Source organism: Phyllobates terribilis, unplaced genomic scaffold, assembly GCF_046119375.1.
Source record: "Phyllobates terribilis strain yellow unplaced genomic scaffold, ASM4611937v1 Scaffold_5__5_contigs__length_657084704, whole genome shotgun sequence".
In the NCBI taxonomy this organism is placed as follows: Eukaryota; Metazoa; Chordata; class Amphibia; order Anura; family Dendrobatidae; genus Phyllobates; species Phyllobates terribilis.
This window is the reverse complement of record NW_027362765.1, coordinates 249,996,470-250,024,250: the sequence shown is the minus strand read 5'-3', so window position 1 is coordinate 250,024,250 and position 27,781 is coordinate 249,996,470. Positions and strand designations below refer to the sequence as shown.

The following is a 27,781-nucleotide window of genomic DNA, read 5'->3' as shown; positions in this document are numbered from 1 at the left end:
CTACAGCAGAACAAAGTGAAGGTTCTGGAGTGGCCATCTCAGTCTCCTGACCTCATGGAGCCACTCTGGGGAGATCTCAAGCGCGGCGTTCATGCTAGACAGCCCAGGAATTTACAGGAACTGGAGGCTTTTTGCCAAGAATAATGGGCAGCTTTACCATCTGAGAAAATAAAGAACCTCATCCACAACTACCACAAAAGACTTCAAGCTGTCATTGATGTTAGACGGGGCAATACATGGTATTAAGAAAAGGGGTATGTGTACTTTTGATCAGGGTCATTTGGATGTTTTAGGTTGTTATTAAGATTTAAAAAGAGAAAACACAGTAGTTGGACAATAAATGGCTTCACCCAACCATTAACCATGAGTGGAGAAAGTTTTTTTGTTATCATTCATATTCTCTGAAACAAGGCCAAGAAAGGAAAAATTCTTCCGGGGGTATGTAAACTTTTTAGCACAACTGTATATGTGAGAACCACCAGACATAAACAAGCATTTTAGTGACCTGGTAGTTGAACTTGCATGTACACCTCTGACCTAGAGACATATGAGATAAACTTAGCCTAAACTATTTATTTATATAGTATCATACCAATAGTCAGCCATTGAGATCAATGAATAGACTTCATGCTAATGCTTGTCTCCCCACTGCACATCAGAAGAGGCAATGAACTAAATAATACCCAATATACTTTGCTAAAGTTTTAGACACCATGATAGTCTATGCTATGCATAGACTCATGTGAAATCATAATTGCTGGCTTTAGACATGTTGGGAAATTTTGTGGATTTGCATTCATGGATTTTTCTCAGACATTTATACAAAATACTATTAAGTGTACTAAGTAGGTATCTAGTGTACTACTGAGCAAAGTAAAATGAAATAAAATATATTTGTGTCTGGCAACAAAATGATATACACATAGAGAATGAACTTTATTCATATTTTCTCTTTAATAGACAAGAGTTGCTGGCATACATTCCTTCCTCTGTGCAGAATCGTCTGAATCTGCAGGCTGTACAGCAAATCCTCATACAGGAGCTGAGATCTTTGGAGAATATGAATGTCCAACAGGCCAAGCTGCTCTTTTTGGGTAAGTGTTCTTTGCAGGTTTGGGCAGGCTGAGAGCAGAAACAAACAAAAAAAAAAACCTACCACAGTGTATATACACTCTTAGGCCACAAGTGGGAGCCAAAACCAGGAGTGGGTGATAAATGCAGAATTGGTGACTTGTTTCTATTACACCTTTTCTCTGATTGTTCCTCACCTGGTTTTGGCTCCCACTCCTGACAAAAAATACTGACCGAATACTGACCAAATACTGATAGTGGGGCCGTGGCTTTAAAGTGTAACTGTCATTATACTACATACAGTTGCTTCTCACAAAATTAGAATATCATCAAAAAGTTAATTTATTTCAGTTCTTCAATGCAAAAAGTGAAACTCCTATATTATATAGAGTTATTACAAAGAGAGTGATCTATTTCAAGTGTTTATTTCTGTTAATGTTGATGATTATGGCTTACAGCCAATGAAAACACAAAAGTCATTATCTCAGTAGATTAGAATACTTTATAACAACAGCTTGAAAAATGTTTTTAAAATCCGAAATGTTGGCCTACTGAAATGTATGTTCAGTAAATGCACTCAGTACTTGGTCGGGGCTCCTTTTGCATCAATTACTGCATCAATGTGGCGTGGCATGGAGGCGATCAGCCTGTGGCACTGCTGAGGTGTTATGGAAGCCCAGGTTGCTTTGATAGCAGCCTTCAGCTCGTCTGCATTGTTGGGTCTGGTGTCTCTCATCTTCCTCTTGACAATACCCCATAGAGAATCTATGGGGATAAGGTCAGGCACATTTGCTGGCCAATCAAGCACAGTGATACCAGGTATTGGTACATTTGGCAGTGTGAACAGGTGCCAAGTCCTGCTGGAGAATGAAATTTCCATCTCCAAAAAGCTTGTCGGCAGAGGGAAGCATGAAGTGCTCTAAAATTTCCTGGTGGACGGCTGCACTGAATTTAGTCTTGATAAAACACAGTGGACCTACACCAGCAGATGACATGGCTCCCCAAACCTTCACTGATTGTGGAAACTTCACACTAGACCTCAAGCAGCTTGGATTGTGGCCTCTCCACTCTTCCTCCAGACTCTGGGACCTTGATTTCCAAATGAAATGCAAAATTTACTTTCATCTGACAACAACACCTTGGACCACTGAGCAACAGTCCAGGTCTTTTTCTCCTTGGTCCAGGTAAGACGCTTCTGGGGTTGTCTATTGGTCAGGAGTGGCTTGACACAAGGAATGCGACACTTGTAGCCCATGTCCTGGATACATCTGTGTGTGGTGGCTCTTGAAGCAATGATTCCAGCAGCAGTCTACTCCTTGTGAATCTCCCCAAAATTTTTGAATGGCCTTTACTTAACAATCCTTTCCAGGCTGCGGTTATCCCGGATGCTTGTAAACCTTTTCCTACCACACTTTTTCCTTCCCCTCAACTTTCCATTAATATGCTTGGATATAGCACTCTGTGAACAGCCAGCTTCTTTAGCAATAATCTTTTGTGGCTTACCCTCCTTGTAGAGTGTGTCAATGACTGCCTTCTGGACATCTGTCAAGTCAGCAGTCTTCTCCATGATTGTGGAGCCTACTGAAACAGACTAAGGGACCTTTTTAAACATTTAGGAAGCCTTTGCCTGTGTTTTTTTTTTACTTATTCTAATTTACTGAGATAATGACTTTTGTGTTTTCATTGGCTGTAAGCCATAATCATCAACATTAACAGAAATAAACACTTGAAATAGATCACTCTGTTTGTAAATGCTAATTAAATAATGGCATATTCTCATCTCTCTAGAAACGGTATCTGCACTTCCACTCTTTGATTACAGTGTATTCCTGGTAAAAAGGATCAGTGAGCCTGGCATTCTCACCCCTTGCTATGTGGCTGTCAACCATCTACATTTAATCATACTACAAAATAACAGCCAGGTATGTGCATGCTGTGTGTCTAATATACACTATGTAAGTGAATAAAGGGGTTGTGCCCTTTCAGTTAAATCCACTGAGGCAGTTTGGTATATAAAAACAAAACAAGTTGTAATCAACATCCCCGGGTCCACAAGCAAGTCTCCGACACTTCTCCAGGTGTCTGATGTCATGTGTAGAGTGCAGCACCCAATAAGAGAGCTTCGCCGCTCTGTCAGTGTAGACTGAATGCCCCATGTAGAACCGGTGAGCTCACTGATTGGCTGCCATTCTGTGGATGTGACATCAGTGCCACAGCCCAAGTACTGGTAGCAGCAGATGAGACCCAGCATTGTACCCAGGAAAGGTGAGTACAGAACATTTTTTTTTTTTTTTATAACAAACTGCCGCAAACAAAGACTAACTGAAAAGGGACAACCCCTTTAATAATGTATAATGATATGAAATATTATGTCCTTACTACTACCAAGCTGCTGTCCTTTTTCATATACAGGTGTCACAGTACTAATCCAACTCTATATTACAATCTGTTATGCGAACCCCCACTGTCCTGTCTGTATAAATTTTGCTTCCTCCCCTGCCCAGGAGCTGTGGTATGATCAGACCATGTTCCTGCATGGTCAGACACGGCCATTACACAGTACACAGCAGGGGAACATTTATAAGATTATCTCAGCACAGGAACATTTTATTTAAACACATCCAATTGTGGAAATTATTATTATTCCAAGATCTATTAATTAAAATTTTACTTTGTTCATGGGAAAACCCCTTTAAATGGCATCGGTCATGTGTGACGGGGGAAACAGCACCCTTGTTTGGATCACGAATTCTCAACCACTTATCATTAGTGATGAGCGGGCCCCTGGATGTTTGGGTTCTGGTACCCGACCAGAACTTTGTTCCAAATCTTTCTCTTTTTCTTTCTCTCTCCTCCCGGAACCCCAAACATTGCAACGGACTTTCGGGAGAAGCCAGTGCTCGGCATTTAGCACCGGACACTAACTGTCCGCTCATCTCTACTTATCACCTATCCTATGGGACTACTGTTACTGAATATCATTTGTTGGTCCCACAAGGACCAACATTCTTTGTGCAGTCGCTGCATAACAACTCCTGTCTCACACTGCTTTTTTGTGGTGTACTTGACGTGTCTTATCTACTGTAAAAAAAAAAGTATTCAAACAGATACATTTGTATTTATATAGAATACAATAGGGAAAGCGTATGTGAAATGGATATTCGCTTGACATCTGTTGGATTTTTTAGCAGAATGCTTAAAACGCTGTCTACTGGACTTTTTATCCTTTAAAAAAACTCATAAAAAATGGATCTTTTGCTTTATTACATTACAGTCTTTGGAAGACCTATGCAAATGTGGCACCCCAGGGGTCTGGTTTCCACAGTAATAGCAATATTACGTCTGAGAGCAGGTGGGAGGTCTCCTGGTCAGGAATCCTAAGCATGCCACACCTCTGCCCAGTCCTGGGAGGGGAAGAACTTCCCCTATATAAACTGGGGCTGAGGCAGGGTTAGGGGAGAAAAAGAGGAGAAGAAGAGTCCCAGACAGAGACATAGTCTGGTCTGGAGAGGAGCAGCTATAGGAAAGAAAGATCAGGAGCTCAGTGGGAGCAGTGCTAAAAGGAGTCAGGGGCTGGAAGCTGTAGAGCTCGCCCTGATTGAAGAGTTCTCACCGGACCCGGAGTCCGAGGCTGTGGGGACTAATCCTTACCCAGCAGCAGAAACCGACCGGCAGGGGATTTCAGGCCCTCTGGCCAAGAAACCCGAAGGCACGGTCACACGCAAGGGACCAGCACCGCCATCGTGGAGCGGAAGCTACCAGAAGGCCCCGAGTCACCGGCCATACGGGTGAGCACCACACGGTACACTCAGGGACGTGGGCTACTTTTACCCGCCTCTAGCAAGGTAGCCAGAAGAGTACAATTAGTTGGGGAGGCCTACAACTCCGCCTGGCCAGGGGAGATCCCATCTGCTCACGGACTGACCAGGCCCCGATCGCTAGCCAGTACTCCGGGAGGGTCTACCTTTGTCATCAGTAAAGACCCTGAACTACACCGCACCGTCTCTGAGTGGTTCCTGCTACCTGCATGCTATTCTGCTACCCCCTTCAAACACGTCGGCTGCCCTGAGGCCATACCCCTCCCGTTGGGGGTTATACCATCTACGCTGCACAATCGTACCACCGGCCTCAGCGGTCTGCCCTGCAGCGGCGGCCTCATAGCCGCATTCAACAGGTGGCGTAGTCGAACATTCTAACATCTACTGCTAAATACTGCCACTCAGCTTGACTCCCTGGGCACGGACCGGGTCACCGCCACGAGACTACTACCCCTATCAGATCCGGCTCCGGGTAGGCTCCCGCGTGCGCAACGCTGCGCGACTTAGGCCCAGGGGCGCGTCACAAACATATGAAAAAGTGAATGCAAACGAAAAACTATGTTTTTTTTCTCTGAAAATAAGTCACAATCTCCTGTTATCTCACATGATATCTCCTGATACCATGATCTCCACCCATGTCATTTAAAAAAAAAACAGATGCAAATGTCAATGTTGAAAAAAAATAAATATATAATTTCTTTGAAATGCATCTGTTTGCATCAGTCTTCACAACAGATCAATTTTTGGGGGGAATAGGCCAATTATAGATCCTCAAATTTCCTGCATGAACGTGGTGGATTTTAAAGATGGAATAGTGCATGTAGCTGACACTACAGAGAGTTTATGACCTTACTGCACACATTGGGCTCAGGAATCGCAGCATCAGAGCTCCTAACCTCTATATGTTGGGCTCAGTAATAGCGCAGTTGGGCTCAGTTGCAAGGGGGTGACCAGGACAGTCACATGCCTGTTCTCCTGTTGCAAAATGTTTGGACATGTCACTATATTGCATTTGCATAGCTGTGGTTTTAGTGTCTGTTTTTATAGTAATATGAAATATAGAGGTGCAGAGGACCTTATAGGCACCAATGTTATGTGATCAATGTGTAAGGTATAGGGAAGAAAGATGCAGTTGAAGGGCAGAATAGGAAGCAGTGTTTAGACTAGAGGTGGACAGTTACTGTAGATACAGTAGGACAAGGTACGGTTAATATGTTTGGGACCAGCCCAGCATGGGAAGAGATGGGTCAGTTTTTAAAAGAAAAAGCATTTCCTGGATTAGTCAGAGTGAGAGTGAGTGTCTAAGATAGTGAGAGGTCCAAGTGGAAGTTCGGGTGCAGTCTGCAGCGGGCACAAGTACAGTCATGGCCAAAAGTATTGAGAATGAGACAAATAGTAATTTTTCCAAAGTTTACTGCTTCATTTTTTGGAATGGCAATTTGCATATACTCCTGAATGTCAAAGAGTGATCAGCTTAACAGCAATTACTGTACTTGCAAAGTCAATATTTGCCCAGAAAATGAACTTTAACCCCCAAAACACATTTCAACATCATTGAAGTCCTGCCTTAAAAGGAGCAGCTAACATCGTTTTAGTGATTGATCCATTAACACAGGTGTGGGTGTTGATGAGGACAGGGCTGGCGATCAATCAGTCATGATTAAGTAAGAATGACATCACTGGACACTTTAAAAGGAGGCTGGTTCTTGGTATCATTGTTTCTCTTCAGTTAACCATGGTTATCTCTAAAGAAACACGTGCAGCCATCATTGCACTGCACAAAAATGGCCTAACAGGGAAGAGTATCGCAGCTACAAAGATTGCACCTCAGTCAACAATCTATCGCATCATCAAGAACTTCAAGGAGAGAGCTTCCATTGTTGTCAAAAAGGCTCCAGGGCGCCCAAGAAAGACCAGCCAGCGCCAGGACCGTATCTTAAAACTGTTTCAGCTGCGGGATCGGACTACCAGCAGTGCCGAGCTTGCTCAGGAATGGCAGCAGGCTGGTGTGAGTGCTTCTGCACGCACTGTGAGGCGGAGACTCTTTGAGCAAGGGCTGGTTTCAAGGAGGGCAGCAAAGAAGCCACTTCTCTCCAGAAAAAACATCAGGGACCGACTGATATTCTGCAAAAGGTACAGGGAGTGGACTGCTGAGGACTGGGGCAAAGTCATTTTCTCTGATGAATCCCCTTTTCGATTGTTTGGGACATCTGGAAAACAGCTTATTCGGAGAAGAAGAGGTGAGCGCTACCACCAGTCTTGTCTCATGCCAACTGTAAAGCATCCTGAAACCATTCATGTGTGGGGTTGCTTCTCAGCCAAGGGAATCGGCTCACTCACAGTCTTGCCTAAAAACACAGCCATGAATAAAGAGTGGTACCAGAATGTCCTCCAAGAGCAACTTCTCCCAACCGTCCAAGAGCAGTTTGGCGCCCAACAATGCCTTTTCCAGCATGATGGAGCACCTTGCCATAAAGCAAAGGTGATAACTAAATGGCTCATGGAACAAAACATAGAGATTTTGGGTCCATGGCCTGGAAACTCCCCAGATCTAAATCCCATTGAGAACTTGTGGTCAATCATCAAGAGACGGGTGGACAAACAAAAACCAACAAATTCTGGCAAAATGCAAGCATTGATTATGCAAGAATGGACTGCTATCAGTCAGGATTTGGTCCAAAAGTTGACTGAGAGCATGCCAGGGAGAATTACAGAGGTCTTGAAGAAGAAGGGGCAACACTGCAAATGTTGACTTGCTGCATTAACTCATTCTAACTGTCAATATAACCTATTGGTACTCATAATAAGATTGCAATTATATTTCTGTATGTGATATAAACATCAGACAAACACTAATAAAAACCAGAGGCCAGCAGATCATGTGAAAATATAATTTTGGTGTCATTCTCAAAACTTTTGGCCATGACTGTACATATCGTTTTGGCAGCATGAGAACACACGAGAAGTCTTGCGGAGATCCCTGTGAGGTCCGGAGCCTGTGGCCCGCGGTGGGCACTGGAACGTGTGCGACATTCTCTTTGATGCAGAAAAGGTCTGATGGGGAAAAGTGAAAGGGAACAGAGGCAAGTCTCAGAGTAGCTGCGTTGTGAGATGGGGAGTCCCCAGGACCGGCAGAGTCTGTTGAGATAGGGACAGTCCAGGCAGAGCAGAGGCTCTGCCTCATGATGTACTGTGTGAATGGAAGCACAATTGGAGGGTACTGTGCCCCGGTACCGCATATTGCATACTACTGTATCTGAACTGTCCAGTAAAGTGAACTTTGTTGAAACGAACCAAGTGTCTCCTAATATGTGTGTGACTGATCCTGGACTCATGGACATGGATGCAGCGGAGGTCTCAGGCCTGAACGTGAGTACACAGCACAATATGGATGGAAAAGGACACTGTATGTTAGTGGGGTGTCAGGGTGAAGATAAGCAGCAGTATGCCCACAGCACCAGTCCTGAGCCCCGCTTCACAGTAATAGCACAGCATGCAGAACTCCTAACCTCTATAGGTTGGGCTCAGTAATAGCACAGCATGCAGAGCTCCTAACCTCTATAGGTTGGGTTCAGTAATAACACAGCATGCAGAGCTCCTATCCTCTATAGGTTGGGTTCAGTAATAACACAGCATACAGAGCTCCTAACCTCTCTATTGCTGACAGCTTCTGCCACTACTGGATTACACCCTGTACATGTTCTTCATTCTTTTACTCCTCATTTCTTTTGTGTCTAATGTAAATTAAAAAAATAGTAATGTATGTATGTTATGTACACAGAAACCAAGTTTGACTATTAATCTACAAGACGTACAAAGTATGCGCACCATGCGTCCGCTGGATAGCAACACACTTCCGGGAGTGGAGGTGCATTATGGCACAGCTGCTAAACCTCACACATTGTGGATAGAGCTTCAGGAGGTGAGTAGATGGACAGCTTTGGCTAATAATTGTCGTGTAACAGAAATCAAATGTGTATGGAAGGAAATAAAAATACCATTCTTAGTATAAATCCATGAATTTTTTTTGCAGACTCAGTAATATATTCTGTAAAAAGTGTACAGCCTCTCTACAGAAGGGAATCAGACACCAGGTTTCTGGCACCTAATCTGAGAGCAGCATAATGTAGAGTCAGAGACCCTTATTCCAACGATATGTCACTTACTGGGCTTCTTGCTGCAGCTTTGATATAATCACTGTTTTAACAGCAGGAGATTGTCACTAGAGAACTAGTAGATCCGTTGCTATATAGTCCGCCATATTTATGAGCTCTGTATAACCCTGTCCCCACCACTACTAATTGACTACTTTCTGTGTTCATTGTGCATAGGTAGAAAGCTGCCAATCAGTGGTGTGGGCATGGTTATACAGAGCCCACTACAACTGGTAGACCTGCAGTTGCTCCTACTTGACTGATGGCTCCCTTTCCTGAAATCACACAGCTTAGAGACTCTCAGTCAAGCAGGAGCGGGCGCAACTGGATGAGGAATAGATCTGTAGTGACAGAGGCTTCAGATCTACAGCCTAGTTTGCATATCAATTAAAATTCTCAATTCCCAGTAATGGAGGAATAGACTGGCCAAGTAAAGTATAGCTTTGAAAGTGCTACATGCAGATATAAATAGCTTTGGGTGTAAAATCCTGTTGACAGATTCCCTTTAAGGAGAACCAATAGGTCCTCAAAATTCCCTTTGTATAGGAAAGACAACTGCCTTTTCCTATACAGTAAATGCAAAAAGCAATGCTAATGCAAATCTGCTACTGTCTACCAAAAGGACAGCCTTTTGACATAGTTTGGGTGTATGGGATACTATTGATGGGCTTAGCTTGTGTGACAAGAGCTTTTATGGCACATGCACCAAAAATAAATTAAAAACTGAATTTGAACAGAGTCTTAGTCAGTCTTTGAAAACCCTTTAAGGTTTGCATGCTAATCCATGTGTGAAAGCATTGCAAAGCCTGTAAAAAAAATAAAGAATCTTCACAATTTCTTGCATTTAAAATTTTGCTCGGTTCCTGTGCTATCACATGTAGTAATGTTGGAAGGAAAAGACAATTCACGGCTTGGGCTGCACTAACTGAAACGGAAGTGAAGATTCCAATAATATAAGGAAGCGGTTTTCACTCCACAGCGCGTCTTTCTCAAGTATAAAAAACAACTGTCTAAATTGTTTTTTTTACACCTGAGAAAGTCACCAGTCTGGCATGGAAATGAGTTGTGAAATAAAAAAAACGCTTATTTATATATTGGATCAAGGATCTTCATTTCGGTTATCGCAGCTCAAAACCGTGAATTGTCTTTTCCTTCAAGCAGCCTGGTAGAGTTCATTCTCCACCCACGGGGCAGCAGAAACCATTATTGAGCTTTCACAGCGGTTGTGCTTCCACAACTTGCTCAGGTGAGCAGACTACCTGCATCTGATATATCTATTTTTAAAGGTATCACCCTATGGTTTGGTGCTCTCTGTTTCCCTACAGTGTGACCTCCATATCCATTTTTCCTGCTAGTCCATTCAAAGCACAGAATATATCTTCTGTCTGTGCTTTGAAGAGATTAGCCAGCAGCTCTTCAGTGAACTATGAATGGTGATGTCATGGAAGCATAGCCTGTGATCCTCAGCAAGTTCTGAGTAACTGAGGATGTGCACAAGAAGGGAGCGAAGAAAGGGAGAGCACATTGCAGGCTCCGCTTAGAACAAGAAATCTCATCAGTTTGTGACTTTGGTCAGAAGATAATGCTGGGCATTCCAGAATGTTAGAAGACATTATGATACATTAATACATTGTGTGACTCATTGCTCTCCTACAGTACACTGAGCCTGTGTGTTACCAGTGTCAGAACATTACTGACCACAGGAGAATTTCCAGATAGTGTACACTGGGTGAATTAGGAGGAATAATAGGAAGGAGAAACTGTGTGTGCATCCATTTATCCATCTTGAGACTATTTAGGAGTCTCAGGATAGTGCCTTGTTTATGGAGTGGGTGGGCACTGAGGATGGGAGTTGGTGAACTATGGGACAATATACAGTTCTGCTCCTTGAGAAATGTAGTCTACTGGCACAAAGGGAGAGTCGGCAGAAAGTTCAGGATGTAAAAAAAAAAAAAAAACACAAGAATGGCTGTAAGGGGAGCTTAAAAAATAAAGATAACAGTGGGGTTTGGGTACTGATAATAGGGACAGCCAGATTGTTTTTCTTTTTGTACCTGGAAACCGCCTTTAAGGCTGCGTGCACACTATGCATTTTTTAAAGGTTTCCGCAGCGGCAATTCCGCCGCAAAAACGCTTAAAAAATGCTTGGTAGAAGGTCTGCCATGTTCCCCAATGATAATAAGCATTTGCTGTGCACATGCTGTGGAAATTTCCGATGCGGATTATCATTGCGAAAAAATCCACGGCACTACCATTAATTTTGCGTAATCGCGACGTTTTCGTCACCATTGACTTGCATTGAATCGCTTAATATCCACATGACTACATGTGTACATGCGGATATTAAGCAATTCAATGTGGGGATGGTGCCCGGGTCTGGAGAAGAGGAGACTCTCATCCAGACCCGGGTACCATAGTACCTGTAAAAAAAAGAATTTAAAATAAAAAAAACATTATGCTCACCTTCTGATGGCCTCCGGTACGGTGCGTCCTGGCTCCCTGGTGGCTCGCGATGGTATAAAAGGACCTTCCATGATGTCATTTAGTCATGTGACAGGTCACGCAACCGCTGACGTCGGCGGTCACGTGACCTGTCACATGACTAAATGACGTCATGAAAGGGCCTTTTACACCACCACGAGCCACCGAAGACGGAGACCGGGGTGAGTATAATGTTTTTTTTTATTTTTTAACATTTTTACTCTTTTTTTTAAACTTAACTTGGTCACACTATATAAATCCATGCCGGTTGCATGGATTTACAGTACAGACCAAAAGTTTGGACACACCTTCTCATTTAAAGATTTTTCTGTATTTTCATGACTATGAAAATTGTACATTCACACTGAAGGCATCAAAACTATGAATTAACACATGTGGAATTATATACTTACCAAAAAAGTGTGAAACAACTGACTGCTTTGCACACTCTTGGCATTCTCTTGATGAGCTTCAAGAGGTAGTCATCAAGAGAATGCCAAGAGTGTGCAAAACAGTCATCAAGGCAAAAGGTGGCTATTTTGAAGAACCTAGAATATAAGACATATTTTCAGTTGTTTCACACTTTTTTGTTAAGTATATAATTCCACATGTGTTAATTCATAGTTTTGATGCCTTCAGTGTGAATGTACAATTTTCATAGTCATGAAAATACAGAAAAATCTTTAAATGAGAAGGTGTGTCCAAACTTTTGGTCTGTACTGTGTATAGTGTGTCCAAGTTGTCAAGCACTTTTCCAGGTGATGCTAAAATCGCTTGGAAAAGCGCTTGACAATCCGCATGCGAAATAGCATGTGAAAAACGCTTCACTTACGCTTCTACCTGGCTGAAAAAACGCATGTACAATCCACATGTACAATCCGCATGTACAATCCGCATGCGTTTTTTCTGCCAGGGAGATGCAGAAACGCTCAGGACAGATCCGGAGCATTCCTGCATCGTGGGCACTTAGCCTTACTGGGAGAAATCTACCAGCATTAAAAGTTCTAACCTTTTGGTTTTTCTTTCTTCTGCAGGCTAAAGAGCTGTACCATACACTGGCCTTAATCATTGAAACCCAGGACACCTCTGCTCACTGAGCACAAAGCCTTTTAAAATACAAACTTAAGTTATTTTCTGGCTAATTATTTACCTGATCTGAATGACTGCCTGTAAAGATTACACTTCCATAAGTGTGCATAACACTGGGAATGCCCTTGGTGTCCTTATTTGTTCCTAGGGGGTCGCTGGGCTAGGATCAGTTATGCTACTCTTCAAATTTTACCCTCCAAACCTGACCGGTGGCAATTAGACTGTAATCATCACAGCTATAGCTTCCGCACAATTTATTTAAAAAAAACTTTGATGGCTATAGACATACAATTCTTGTTGCTAATTATCCAATGTTCAGGTGTAAATGTTTCCTATTGCAAAGCTACAGACCTAAAGACTTGTAATTTACCCCACCAAGAATGAATGGCTGGAGGGGACTGCCATTGCCCAACATACATTTGTGTCCACAGACTGTGCCGAAAATGGAAGGATCTGTAGTTTAGTTGCAGATAAAAGCGCATCAGAAGCACATTGAAGAAGTGAGTTTTTTTTCCTTGCAGTAATCGGTTTCACTTTTATTACAAATGAAATATTTTTTTTTTATATGTTTCATCAGTAAAAATCTCGAATCATGGCATTGCTAAATAGCGGTAAACTGTGATTAAAATGCATGCAGTGTTTTCCGATGCAAATTTAACCGCAACTTAACCACTACAGATGAATAAATCATAAGGAAAGGGTTGGCGCTAAAGATGACTGGCTATGGTAAATGGTCCGCATCCTATATAAATAAATGATATCGCAGGGTCCAATTTGAGGCTCTCACTGAAAAGAATTCTGTAAAGTTGTTAAAGTAAAAAAAATGTTAATGTTATACAGAGCCTGTTGTGTAGTTACTCCTATTAGATACTGTCATAATAAAACTAAAATCAACAATGCTGACATTTTTGTTTTATTTATGGTGTTTTTTTTGCAGCAAAGACTAATGCTGGTATAAATGTATGCGTTTCACTGCTAAAATGTTCTTTGCAAAGACCTTCAAAGATATTCTGTAAATTATTAAAACAATGAAACAGTAGCATTGACTACAGAGCATCATTATAAAAGTCGGTGGAGTATCTGATAACAAGCAAAATATATTTCTTATGATGATCAGTAGCAATGAGAAGTACAGAACACACCTTATATTTGCAGGATTTTTCATACCGTCTGGCCTGTAGGATTCTATGGATACATGCCACATAGCAGAGCTTCCTATACTGTTACTGAATTTCTAGTGCAATAGAGATAGAAGAACTTACGATCAGTTGAGATGCAAGAAAAATTCCATGGAAAGTATGAAGAGACAAGAATATATCAAGTGAATTCAACTGAATAGAAGCGGAGCTGCATTCCTTGGCAATGGCAGCTAAACAGTGTACTAAGCCGCGCTGTTCCACTCCCTACACTTTTCACATTAGCGGAGCTGCCAGTTGTTGGATTTCCATGCATTAAAACACTAAGTCCTCTGGGCGTGATAAAACACAAGCCTCTTCCTCCAGAGGTTGTTTCTTTTCCCAGCCCCAGCCTCTTTAGCTCACTATATGATTTCCTTGCCTGACGTTTCACAAAGTAAGCTAAAGAGGCTGGTGCAAGGCGGGGAGGCAGAGGTTCGGGAAGTTCTCTGTCACACCCAGAGCACTTAACACCTCATTTCCATATGAATTATTAACTCTGATTTCTTTGGAATGCAGCAACAGACAGAAGATATAAAGGTGTAGATGGATTTAGTAGCTTTTAAAAACCGGCATGCCCATGATTGGTGTGGGGAGGGAGGTTGATTTTACTGACAAATTCTCTTTAATAGGCAGATGCTTTAAAAATATGTTTTAGTACACATCAAAGGTTTCCATAGCCTTTAAAGATTGCATGTAAAATGTATTTTTACATGCATTATATATGCAACTTGCCTCTTTAGAGAGGAAGAGGCGTTGATAAGAGCAGGCTGTAAAGTTAGTTAAAAAAAAGAAAGTTGCATTAATAGATGTAATCTGCAAATTGCCTTTTTAGAGAGGAAGAGGACTTAAACTCTAGTGCCACCTATTGGAAGTAGCAATCCAAGTGAATCTCGACCTTTTAACGAGCCTTGTCTTATGACTTAGGATATGGCATGCCAGGTATGTCATTCTCCACAAGGAGAAACATTACCCCTTAGATCCCAGTCATACGCCTCTCATACAGTCAAATCAGATCTCATGCTCTGCACTGCCGAGCAGCAACACCCCGAAATACCATGCATGCAAATTGAGATTATGGTTTGGCTTTTATCCCAAGTCATGTGGCAAGGCTCATTAAAGGGTTGATATTGACTTTTAGGATTGCTACTTCCAATAGGTGGCACTAGAGTTTAAGTCCTCTTCCTTTCGGAAAAGGCAATTTGCAGATTACATACATTAATGCAACTTTTTTTTTAATGAACTTTACAGCCTGCTCTTATCTTCAGACTTTTCTCTTGTGGGTTTGTCCTGATCTTTTATTTATATGTGTACGTTGAGTGCTGCTGTCTTCACAAGCTCTCATGTACAGCAAAGCTTTATTCCTGGAGCGATATACCCTTTAGGTGCATTCCTTCTTATTCATAGCCCAACCTCTCTTCCCTACCAAAGAATTCAGATGCTTTCCCCACTCTTCACACTCTCATCTCCCATGTAAAACTCCTCAGCCTCACCGCTCCATCACTAAGAGCACATTCACACATCAGTTTTTCTCATTAATCTGCTATCCACAACGGACATCATACACAGCCATAGAGTTCAATGGAATAATTTACTCATCCATTTTTTTTCAAAGGATCCAAGTGTCCATTTTGATAATCAGATTGTGTTATATTCTCATCCATTTTTGTGGAACGGAATCTGCAATTTAAGTCTAATGGGAAATTTTTAATGAAGACTATTTGTAAGTAGCTTTTGAATTTAGCAAGACAAATGAACAATGAAAATAAAAATCTATGAAATTATCATCATCATCCAAGGAAAAAAACCGCATCCAATTTTGGGTAATTTACCCAGGTTTGGGAAGCACAGCCTCCGGGTATGTGCATAAAACGTCTTTTTCTGGTAGATTCTGCCTGGAACCCTTTTGAAAAAGCTACAAAAAAATGTAAAAAAAAAATTAGCATGCACTGCAATGTGTAAAAAAAACAACTTGCTGTGCACACGTTCCAGCTTTTATCAATTCTTTTAACCATTTCAGGCTAAAAAAGCGGTGAAGCGTCTAAAAGAAGTGACTGTTCCACTCTTCTGGTGGATTCTGCTTGAAAGCCGCCACTATGTTATATATGAAATTTTAAAAAAAGACACCGGAGACCAAAATAATGTGAGGAAACCGGCATCTAAAAGACGCAGTGTTAATATACGCTTAAAGAGTAACTAAACTTTCCTTAGGTTTTGTCATATTTAACAGGTACTTTAATTGGCTGCAGGTCGGTGGGGATTTGGGTCACGAGACCCCCACCAATTGCTCAATAGACACCTTAGAAGTTCTCAGAACATAGGAGCACACAGCTTCTGCCTGAGCGCACACGCAATAGAAAGCACAGACTTCGATCTGCAGGCAATAAGGCCGGTTTCACACGTCCGTATATCTCCGGTACCGGAAAAACCGGTACTGGAGATATACGTCCCAGTGTGTGTTTGACGTGTTGCATTTGTGTGCCGCAAAAGGATCACACGTACCGGCGCCTGGGAATCAGCGTTACTGTTAGCGCTGTTCCCAAGCGTTGGGTGCTGAACACTGCCCTCATCATGGTTCCCTGCCGGCGCTGCGATCAGCACCAGCAGGGACAATGATGAGGGCAGTGGTAGTCTGCTCCCCCAGTGTCCCTGTGTAAAAATAAGAATAAAATAATAAAAGGGAGAATTAGCCGCTCCAATGAGCGGCGTCCTGTCAATCACTGAGCGCAGCTCCGGAGTGGCTCATTCTCCCCGGCTCCTTGGCGTCAGCGATCGCATGGATAACAGAGGGGGACCCATAAGTGAGTATAAGAATTTTATTATTTTATTCTTATTTTTACACAGTGACACTGCGGGAGCAGACTACCACTACCCTCATCATTATCCCCTGCTGGTGCTGATTGCAGCATCAGCAGGGAACTATGATGAGTGCAGTGTTCAGCACCCGACGATTGGGAACAGCGCTAACTGTAGCGCTGATTCCCAGGCGCCGGTACGTGACAGACAGATGTCATCCATGTGGTATGTTTTGCGGACCGTGTATCTGTAAAAAAACGGACATGTCAGCGTGTGGAGCACACGGACACAGGGTCAGTGAAAACACATTGACATGTGCATAGACCCATTGATTTTAATGGGTCTGCATGTGTCAATGTCTCCGGTATGTGTGGAGAGTGTCACCACTCGTACCGGAGATACTGACGTGTGAAAGAGCCCTTAAAGTGCCTGCTAAATATAACAAAACATGCAGAAAGTTTAGGCCCTATTGATGGATCTCAGTTGCTATAGGTTATCACCCATCGAAAATATAGGAAAAAACTAGACATGAGTGAATCTGACAAAACTGAAATTCAAAATTATACACTCTAATTCGCCAGGGGATATTTGATTACGATTGAATTTATTCAATGTGAGTCGAATGAGCCCCAATTGTCATAAAAAAGCCATTTATTATGCTCTGAAGTTTCCCAACCCCACAGCATCATGTATGGATGGGCCAGAAAGGGAGTGCAATAAAGCAGGAGGTAAGATCATGGACGGCAGGTATGTGTTACTAAGATGGTTTTTATGTTGACTGGATTTTGGGTCCGAAATTTAGTAGCGACCAAAAAAGTCTGGTTGGGAAGGGTCGCTTCCATACTCCAGTCCAGGTTTTACAGACCTAATAACAGGCAGCTGGGAATAGCTCAGCAGAGTGTGTTGTGTTGGATCTAGAGAAAAACCATTCATGGTGGACAGTCTATGCTAGAGACTGATAAGTGCCTGTAACACCAAGTTGGTGAGACCATTTGATTTACGTTGCCTTACCAAGAGAAAGGACTGTTTTGTTATTCATTTGTGAAAAAGGTGGTTTTCATTTTTTGGAGCTGTAAAGTTTATGAAGGACAATAAACTTTTTTTTTTTAATATAAAAAAAACCATGTGCCTGCATGTATCCAAGTGGCTACCAGAGAGTGGAAACCCTCTGGTACTACTACAGGACAAGCCTCCCAGGTCCCAGATGTTCAGCTTGTTACACCTCGTCCAAAAATGGCTGCAGCTTGAGACCTGCTCTCTGGCACAGATGGTGGAAAGAGTACTAGTGGACCGATTTATACTTTCACTTCCTAAGTCCGTGCAATGCTGGGTTGCCCAAGGAGATCCCAAGAATGCAGATAACCTTGTGAGCCTCTTGTAAAGACACTTGGCTGTGGAAAACTCCCTGAGCAATCAAGGGAGCCAGAGGTCACCTTTCTGTGATACCCAAAATAAAGGGCCCCAGTCCACGTCTGAGGGACGCCCAAACACTCAGGAGTGGTCAGAGCCGGTTTCAAGAGGTACCTCTTGTACCAATGTCTGTTGGAGATGTCATGCCCCGGATCATATAGCAGCCCAGTGTCCTACAGCTCCAGAGCCGATGGACAGCTCCATAGGCTGACGCTTCTCAATTTTTGCACATCTCGCTTGCAGTGCTGTACCTCACTCTGGTGAAGGACCTCAGCTGTACCAGGTGACAGTGAACAATGTTATTGTGATTGAACTCAAGGAATTTGGTTACCCTATTAACTGCCACACTTCCACATGTGCTAGTCCCTTGGAGGGGATGAGGGGGGGGGTGTAGATATCAAGACCTAACCCATAGCCCAGGTTGACATATGCACAGACTGCTTTTCCGTGTCCCACAAATCAGGAATTGTTGAGGAGTTCTTGCATGCTATTGGACAAGATTTTCCTCTTTTCTGGGACTTATGGGCTAAAGCTTTAGCACCCAGTAGTCCAGTATGCCACCAGGAGTCGGGTAGGGTAACAAAGTCGCATCATGTAACCTGTGAAGTTCTTTTCTCTGTACTGGCTGCAGAGAAGGATGAGGAAGCATCCATTGATGCCAATATCCCTGACCTGACCTGGAGGTGTCACAGGATAACTTTGGGACCGCCCAGCTCAGGGACATAACATGGAAAGGTGCTCTGGAAAATGTAATTGTATTAAAAGCTGTTCAGCAGAAGCCAGAAGCAAATAATCGTTTTCAGTCTTTGGCCAGGCATAATGATCTGTTGTATATATGGTCCAAAGTGAGAAGCCAGGTAAAAGAGCATCTCCTCAAGGCACAAGAGGCATAATAGAGGGGGTATGATAGGTTGGCTCGAGTGAGACAATTTAAGTGGGGGGAGTGGGTACTTGAGTTAGTATCCACAGTGGAGAGCAAGTTCCTTGCCAAGTGGAGGGACCCTATGAGGTGGTGGAAAAGGTGGGAGAGGTCAACTATAAAATATCAGATCAACCTACTAAAACCCTGGAAGAATAGGGACCAGCTCAAAACCCCTTGCTTGTTGGCCAAGTCAGCAGCCAACATTGAGGGTGTCAGTGGCAGAAAGGTTATCGCCTTTCCAAAAATGGCAGCATGGGAAATTGTTACCCCAAAATAGGGACATGTTCTCAAACTTACCAGATCACACTCATATCATCGAGCATGAGATGCTCACTGAGTCTCATGCGTGGGTCAATTTAAAGCCTGCCAGGAGGTAATTTCAAAGGAGGTGATATAGTGCTGGCCTAGCACCCCTCACAAAAAAACAGGTCAGAGCATTCCTAGGAATTGTAGGCTATTACAAGAGGTTGTTCCTAATTTTGCCATAATAGCAGCACCTCTAACCGATCTCCTAAAGGGCAGAAAATCAGATATGGTTTAGTGGTCTCCAGAGGCTGAGGGCATTTCAGGAGCTTAAACTGGCACCAGTGGTGGTAGCACCGGATTTCTACAAAAGCAATCATAGTCTAGACAGAGGCGTCAGGTGGCGGGTTAGGAGCTGTCATGTCCAAGGTGATCACCCGAAGAACTATCAAGAAGAACACCCGAATGTCTACTTGGGTAAAAAGGTTTATCCATGTGAGAAAGATTACTCAATTATAGAGTATAGAGCCGGTAACCTACATAGAAATATGGCTGCTCCGTCAAGGGTTTATCGGCAGCGGGAGCTCAGCACAGGTTTTTGGCGGGGAAGGTGGGTGGGGGGCTTATATTAAAGCAGGAAGTAAGGCCCTGGAATGCAGGTATGTGTGAGATGGTTTTTAAGTTGATCAGATTTTGGGTCTGGGATTTAGTAGCGACTATAAGAGCCTGGGTGGGAAAGGTTGCTCCCATACTCCAGTCCAGGTCTTATAGGCCTCATAACAGGCTGCTGGGAACAGCTCAACAGAGTGTGTTGTGTTGGAGCTGGAGAAAGACGGTTCATGGTGGATAGTCTATGCTAGAGACTGAGAAGTGCAAGTTGGTGAGACCGTTTGATTTACTTTGCCTTACCCATAAAAAGGGACTGTTTTGTTATTCATTTGTGCTGAAGAAAGGCTGTTTTCATTTTTGGAGCTGTAAAGTTTATGAAGGACAAACTTTATTCTGTTTGTGGTATAAAAACCATGTGCCTGTACGTATCCAAGTGACTACCAGAGAGTCAAAACCCCCATAACGCACATGGAGGACTGGCAGGAAGTTGCGCAAGGACAAGTGAGGAGCACATGATATTTGGTATTTTTTTAACCTCTTCACAGCTCACCCTGGCCGCTGATGCTTCATTTAATCTTTACTGGACTCCCAGAGACAGTCAGGCTCTGTACTCGCCTGTCCCTAGCAGGTCCACAGAAATGATATCAAGCGGCAGCCATAATAAAGGATAGAAATCTCCTATTATTACAATTAATAGCAATTAATATTGCAGTTATCTTTTTTCAACCAAATTAACTATGCAACCCTTTAAGTAGAATATCTTCACTTTCTGGTATATTATTCGGATTAAACATATTAACTATATATTGAGCCTCACTCACTACCCGCTGATTTCTAACATTCACCACATGAAATTCTGAAGAAATAAAGTACTACTCTGTTCCAGTGAACACTTGTCACACGTCCACCGACTTCACGATCAGAGCGCAAAGGAAGAAAATAATGAAGTCAAACTGGTCGATCTGAGATTGCATGCAGGAAATGGACACCTGAGGCTGTAGATAGCCATTTTCCTGTTCTGTTTATTACATCGTTGCCTTTGTACAGAAACATATGTAGAGACAAAACACTGAAATCGTATACAACAATTTCGATAGATCGATAAATAAAAAAAAAAAAATCATGTTCTATTTTAATATTAAATTATAATCTCTATTTTCTCCATTAATACACAAGTTATTCTCAGCAGAAGGCAACAAGCATTAAATAAAATACCCAAAAAAAAACAAATTTAATCATAGGATTCTTTCTTTGTTTTTGAAGGAGAGAGTAGGATAAATCTGTTCAATCGAGGGGTTAAGGTGTAGTTGCTAAAGCATTAGGCAAGAGAAAATAGCAGCAGGAACAGATCTCAGACATCAGGACTATAGCAATCGCGCCATCATCCCCCACTAGATGGCACTACTGTACAGGTAACAGTTAGCAGCACATACAGGGAAGTCCACTTAGGAGTTCAGATAACTTCTGTAACTTTGGTTTTTAAGAATTTGAAGCACTTGGGTTAGATTGTGGAGACAAAAGAAAGTGATACATCCTTAACGCCAGTCATTTGTTATGGAGACATGTCAGGAAGCCTAGAGTTATTGTCCACTGTGGCATTGAGGTGTAATATAATGTAACATGTTTGGGTATGGCTCAGAAAACTGAAAAATAAATTGTTTTAAGACAGAGTTCAGACAGCCGTACTAAAACTCGAGCCAAATCAGGTCCACAAATTGCAGATGTGAGTGACTTCTTGCCCTCGTACGCATAGCGGAGGAGCTGCCTGCTATTTACATGCACTAGTCAGGTCCATAAAACGGACCAGAATAGTGCATGCTGCGATTTTCTCCATGCAAACCATGGCCCATATGGAAAATTGTCCCTGTGCACTGGCAAACTATGTATAATAGGTTCGTAACCATAAAGATAGTGCACGTATGTATCTGAACGAGTCTTAAATTGTAATGAGTGGTCAGAGCAGCATGTGGGGCTGTATAATAGGTCTCTTTTCCCGGACACTGGCTGCGAGGTAGCCTGTAAGTGCATAGATGTCAGCAGGATTGTCGTTACATTCAGGCATCAGGTGGCAGCGTGCAGCAACTCCTGCCAGTCCGCGTCACTCTGACAACTTGCTCGGTTCTTAAAAAATGTCTTGATCAGTCGCTGAGCCTCTTCTTTTACTAAGGGAAGACAAGAAATAAAATGAGCGATATATTAGAACACAATTACAATTATAGCTTTTGACATTTTGAATGCAATCAGATTAGGTGACATACTCTATAAAATAGTTTTCAGGCTGGTGACTGACTTCACAAATCAACTGCAACAGCAACTGAACCCGTGATTGGCATCAGATACATCTTGTCACCCAGGAGATACCACAGTGAAGACGCTCAGACGGACATTTTATTCTAAAGTATTTGTGATAATGGTGGGAATTATAATTGGTGTTTCACCACATCCAGCCATACCCTGTCAATACTGGTGGCATAGACATCCTCCTTTTCTCTTTAAGATGCACTTCACCTTTTATAACCTTGGTGGACAAAATATAAACTGTTCCCTTGATTTACTTATAATTTACTAAAATAGTAACAAAAAAAAACAAACAAATTATCAATATTTTAACTACTTATTTGCTGTCAGTGAATATAAACATTCTACAGCCAATGGCTGAAAACCAGCTAGCATAATTTATTCGTTTATATAGCGCTTTTAACAATATTCACATAAATTAAACATTTAAAGGGAATCTGTCAGCAGGTTTTTGCTACCTCATCTGAGAGCAGCATAATGTAGGAAAAGAGAAGCTGAATCCCAACGGTGTATCACTTATATTACTGGGTGCAGCCATTCTACCATAGTGTTTTTAGATTCAGCATTGCAGCAGAGCGGAGGAAGCTAGCCCCGCCCACACCAGGCTCTCTATATACAATGTCTATAGACAGTTAGCTGCTCATCACAGAAGAGGGTGGAATCGGACTACAAGGCAGGCGCTGCTGTAGTCCTGCAATGATAAGCTCCTGGTGCTAGAACAATTATTACAGAGCTTTATAATAGAGACATTACTGAACTCTGTGCTTTACCCCCTAGAGCATGCTGTCTTCACATTACATAGCAACAACCTGCTGACAGATTCCCTTTAAACTTAATATCAGCTTTATTTAGAACTGACTTAAGGGGGGAATGACAAAGAGCAACAATCACAACCTTTTCAGGGTCACAATGTCAGAATGAACAAACCGCAAGATTTATATTAAAAATTAAAGGGGTATTTCAATTAAGTCACTTATGGCATATACTTAATGATATACATATACATTATATGTATACATATTATACATGTCAGATGCCTTTCCCGGACCACAACTTATCAGGAGAATAGAGGTCCCCTTCTCTAATGTTCACATTTCAGAAAGGTAAGAAGGTAAGTTTCAGAAACAGCTGAGTCTTTTAACTTCTCCCTTAAAATTACAATGAATGTAGCTGTAGACATATATGTCTGCCTCATAACCTCACCTCCTTAGAGAAATGCCACATAGTTATCAGGAGACCCCCTGTCCTGCTGAGATATGCATGGCCCAGAGATGGCCACCCAGTGCACCATTAGTACTTACTGGTCTCTGTTTCCACCTATGCACTACCACTCTTCTTCCTAACATGTAAGGACCCACTGGACACAGAATGTCTGTCACTACATGGTTGGGGGCCGCAGCGTATCAGGGCTTCATGGGACACATAATTAAGTCATTTCAGATCTCATAGATGATTGCATATGTTAGGATTACCACTCATCCATGACACATAGCGAGAAGTGGTATCCTGATTTTATTTTCTGATGGAGTCTAATAATCCAGGACGCCAGCATTGCTATGAATGGACCAGGCTCTGGCTGAGAATAAAGGCACCAGAATCAGGTTAATCATTCTTCTCCTCTCAGGAATGTGCCCTGTTAATATGCCATACAGGCACAAACTAGAGCTATCCGGATCATTTCCCTCAATACCTAGCAAACAGTTGGAATTAATCATTTCTAAAGCCATACTTAACAATACAATTGTCACCTTTATATATGAATTGAAGGGGATTTCCTTTTGTTAAATAATAAAAATTAGTAAACTTCTTGATGATGATGATGCCTGGCTATAAAAGTTTTTACATTGCTCAGTCTCGGTCTTGTAGGCTGATGTGTCCCATGAGCGGCCAGGCCAATCTCTGCAGTGATGTACTGACCACTGCGCTGTCACTGCAGGTTTCAATATTAGAGGTTAGGACCCAAATTGGGTGCACCTTGACATTGGTGGGATGGATTTTACGCTTTTATTGATCAAAAACGGTATTTACTAAAGTACCCAATGTCATTTATATGCACTATTGCTTTTACTCATTTACTTACAGCAGGGTATTTATCTATCTTATTTTGTTTCTGTCTTGGGTTTTGTCACTGCAGCGAGCCCACTCATGGGACGTATTATGCTACAAAGAAAGCATTATTGTAGGGGGGACCCAAACAGTGTGAAGAATTTTAAAGCTCCTGTACTTTGTGTCACCCCCGCCTCATTGTAGATTGTAAGCTCTTACGAGCAGGGTCGTTGTTATTTTGGCTTTAATTATTGTATTATCATTAACTATGTTACTTATAACAATTATATATGAACCTCTGAATTGTAAAGCGCTGCGGAATATGTTGGCTATATAAATAAAGATTATTATTATTAAAAGGTGACCTTGTATTAAGGTGGCACTGCCTTTAATTTGGCAGCTTATGTGACCAGTTGTATCCTCTTTTCCAAGAAGAGATGCATTTTTAAAGCTAATGTCAGAGTGTAGTCATCTAATGTGGGAACATGACAATGCAGTATAATACCTTCATCACACCCCTATCTCTAAAGAGTGAGAACAGTCCTGGTTACTGTAGGGCATATGTCAGCCGGTTATATAATAAATGCCATTCTTACATCCATCAACTATATTCTATTAGAAAATTGAGAATTTACCAGTTCTTCGAAGTGGTGCTTTGTTATCTCCCGCTAAGTGGTGAGACAGCTGCCTTGCAAATGCTTTAAATAAGTCCTGCAATAAAAAGGATATAGTCTGAATAAAAAAAAATAACTAGTCCTGCAGATATTCCAAGATTTACTGATACATTAGTGGGTTAAACAAAGATTTTCTGTACACCATGACCCCAAAGCAGCTCAGTATAGTCCGTTTGCATGCTTCTGCTGCCAAAACTGCCCCACTCACATATTGGTCACAAAGCTTCTCAGACCCCCTCACAGTGCAGTAGTAGTCTGAGACCCTTCCCCCTTCTGTAGGATTGGCCAGCATTGCTCTTAGCGAGTATCGGCGGATAAGCTTTCTCCAGATAATGGGATTTTACAAGAGTAGAGAATGTTATATAATCTAGAAATAACCATTACTTAAACGTTGAATCCCCCACAGCTTCAGCGGCACTGCTCTGGTGCTCTTCCAGTCCTGCAATGAAGGTGTCCCATCCATCAATAATTTGACAGCCAATCCCTTGCCTCAGCGGTGATAATTGCATGTACGGCCCATGGTTGCTATAGCCAGCGATTGGCTGCAGCAGTGACAAGAGTGATATACTGGATGTCATAATTGTCAAAATTTTGAAATGCAGGCAAAAAAAACCTTTAACTTTCAAAATAGAGAGATACCTAAAGGTCTGTCCTTCAATTTTGGAAGGCACAATCTCTAACTCTGCAAGGTAAAATAACAATTTTAAAACCACTCTTACTTTAGATGCAAACTTTCCGTCTCGGAAGAAAGGGGTCAAGTATTTCACCACTATGTCAGCTGTCTCTTTCAGGGTCACCACTTTATTCCCAGGTGGCTGCAGGATTTTAGCTGTGCCTTCTTTGTCTTTTTGGTGGAGGTTTGGGTCAAAGGTCACCTTCTTTTTCCCTTGCCCACCACCATACCCCTTTTCGGCATTTGACAAGATGGAGGATGACTTTTCTTCTGTTTTTAGTCTCTTGCGTGCCGATTCCACAGATTTCTGTCAGAACAGAATATAAAGAGATATTAAAATCTTGAAAAGGTTTAGATTAGTCCCAATGCTGGATGGGATTTCAAGGCAATTTTCAAACAAATAAAACTGAGAAATATAATGAATCATAATAAATTTCCATATCAATATATTTTTCTGAATGTACATTCCGGTACCATTGTGAAAATGCCACTCGGCATTCATGCCTTTAGGCATAAAATTCCCCTTCACTTCAATTCTGCCTGCTTGCTCCCTCCTGCCCTCTTCACAGGATACGAAAGTTACAATTCTAATCCTACAACCTAAATTCAAGGAGTGTTGCTCATTTTTACAATTTGTGGTTGGTGTCATTTAAAAGTTTTTTGGCTTTAAAAATCAAAACCTTTGTATTCTAGTGGGAGTAATCATTTGAAGTTGTGCAGTATTACATACATCCTCGACTTTGAAAGGGTTAATATTACATACCTCCCAACTTGTGAAGAACAGAAGATGGACAAATTATGCGGCACTCCTAGTGCAGATTTTGACCACGCCCTAGCCACACCCATTTTTACAATTAACTCTTCCTGCCAGGGGAGAAAGTATCAGATGGGCGGTGGCAGTGAGGGACATTCAGTCTACTGAACTGTGTGGTTTTGGTGCTTTTTTTTTTTCCTCTATAGGCTTCTATGTGGCCTCAGCATTACATTTTATTACATTTTTTATGGGTATAATAAAGAAAAAAATCAATCATACCATTTTTTTGCGCCATTTACTGATCACTGTACATAATCTGATCGCTGTGTTATGTGAGTCGTTATGATTACAGGGCCACAAATATGTCCATGTTATTTACGGATTTGTGATGTTTATTATTTTAAAAAAAGTGCAGTAAAAATGCCATCATTGGAATTGTTTTTTATTTATTGTAATTTTATAGGAAGAAAAAACATTTTATTCTCGCTCAAGAAAACAAGAACATAGAAATACACTTCTATGTACAGATGTATCTCTATGTACCAGTATCATCTGCTTCTGGGGTCACTGCCTGAAATACAGCTCAAGATCACCTAATTCTCCCATCTTCATCACTGTAGGCTGTGGCTCATAGCTAGAGCTGCTGCCTGCAATCATGGAGGTCATGAGTTGATACTCAGGGACAGAAGAGAATTGTTCATTTAAATTTATGTACATGTGAGCAAAGAGATGATGGCCCCACACCCGGAGGAGGAGCTACAGAGCCAGCGAAGAGCGTGAGAGGAAGTCAGATCAAAGCCCTGACATGCTGGGACAGCAGGACTGAGCCCTCAAATAGAGACAGTCCCGCTGAATCTGGGACCTTTGAGAGATATGATACTATCACAATACCATTATGGATAGTTCATATATAGTACACATCAAAAGTTTGGACACACCTTCTCATTTAAAGATTTTTCTGTATTTTCATGACTATGAAAATTGTACATTCACACTGAAGGCATCAAAACTATGAATTAACACATGTGGAATTATATACTTAACAAAAAAGTGTGAAACAACTGAAAATATGTCTTATATTCTAGGTTCTTCAAAGTAGCCACCTTTTGCTTTGATGACTGCTTTGCACACTCTTGGCATTCTCTTGATGAGCTTCAAGAGGTAGTCACCGGAAATGGTCTTCCAACAATCTTGAAGGAGTTCCCAGAGATGCTTAGCACTTGTTGGCCCTTTTGCCTTCACTCTGCGGTCCAGCTCACCCCAAACTATCTCGATTGGGTTTAGGTCTGGTGACTGTGAAGGTCAAGTCATCTGGCGTAGCACCCCATCACTCTCCTTCTTGGTCAAATAGCCCTTACACAGCCTGGAGGTGTGTTTGCGGTCACTGTCCTGTTGAAAAATAAATGATGGTCCAACTAAACGCAAACCGGATGGAATAGCATGCCGCTGCAAGATGCTGTGGTAGCCATGCTGGTTCAGTATGCCTTCAATTTTGAATAAATCCACAACAGTGTCACCAGCAAAGCACCCCCACACCATCACACCTCCTCCTCCATGCTTCACGGTGG

At 42.0% G+C, this 27,781-nt stretch overlaps 2 protein-coding genes across 5 annotated transcripts in view; one reads left to right on the top strand and one right to left on the bottom strand.

The window, feature by feature from the left end:
- LOC141272870 (unconventional myosin-XVB-like) overlaps positions 1-13,652 on the top strand; it is a 112,513-nt gene extending 98,861 nt beyond the window's left edge. Inside the window, exons 40-43 of the mRNA XM_073684003.1 lie at positions 961-1,094; positions 2,860-2,993; positions 8,671-8,811; positions 12,559-13,652. Of these exons, the coding sequence (XP_073540104.1) occupies positions 961-1,094; positions 2,860-2,993; positions 8,671-8,811; positions 12,559-12,621 (472 nt within the window). The 3' untranslated portion in view covers positions 12,622-13,652. The remainder of the gene's footprint in view (positions 1-960; positions 1,095-2,859; positions 2,994-8,670; positions 8,812-12,558) is intronic.
- A 7,079-nt stretch (positions 13,653-20,731) lies between these two features.
- The window catches only part of RECQL5 (RecQ like helicase 5), an 88,291-nt gene continuing 81,241 nt past the window's right edge, over positions 20,732-27,781 (bottom strand). For all 4 annotated transcript variants that reach the window (XM_073684004.1, XM_073684005.1, XM_073684006.1 and 1 more), the window contains 3 exons: positions 25,506-25,766; positions 24,748-24,823; positions 20,732-21,930 (listed from right to left, as the gene is read on the bottom strand). In XM_073684004.1, the coding sequence (XP_073540105.1) occupies positions 21,830-21,930; positions 24,748-24,823; positions 25,506-25,766 (438 nt within the window). In that variant the 3' untranslated portion in view covers positions 20,732-21,829. The remainder of the gene's footprint in view (positions 21,931-24,747; positions 24,824-25,505; positions 25,767-27,781) is intronic.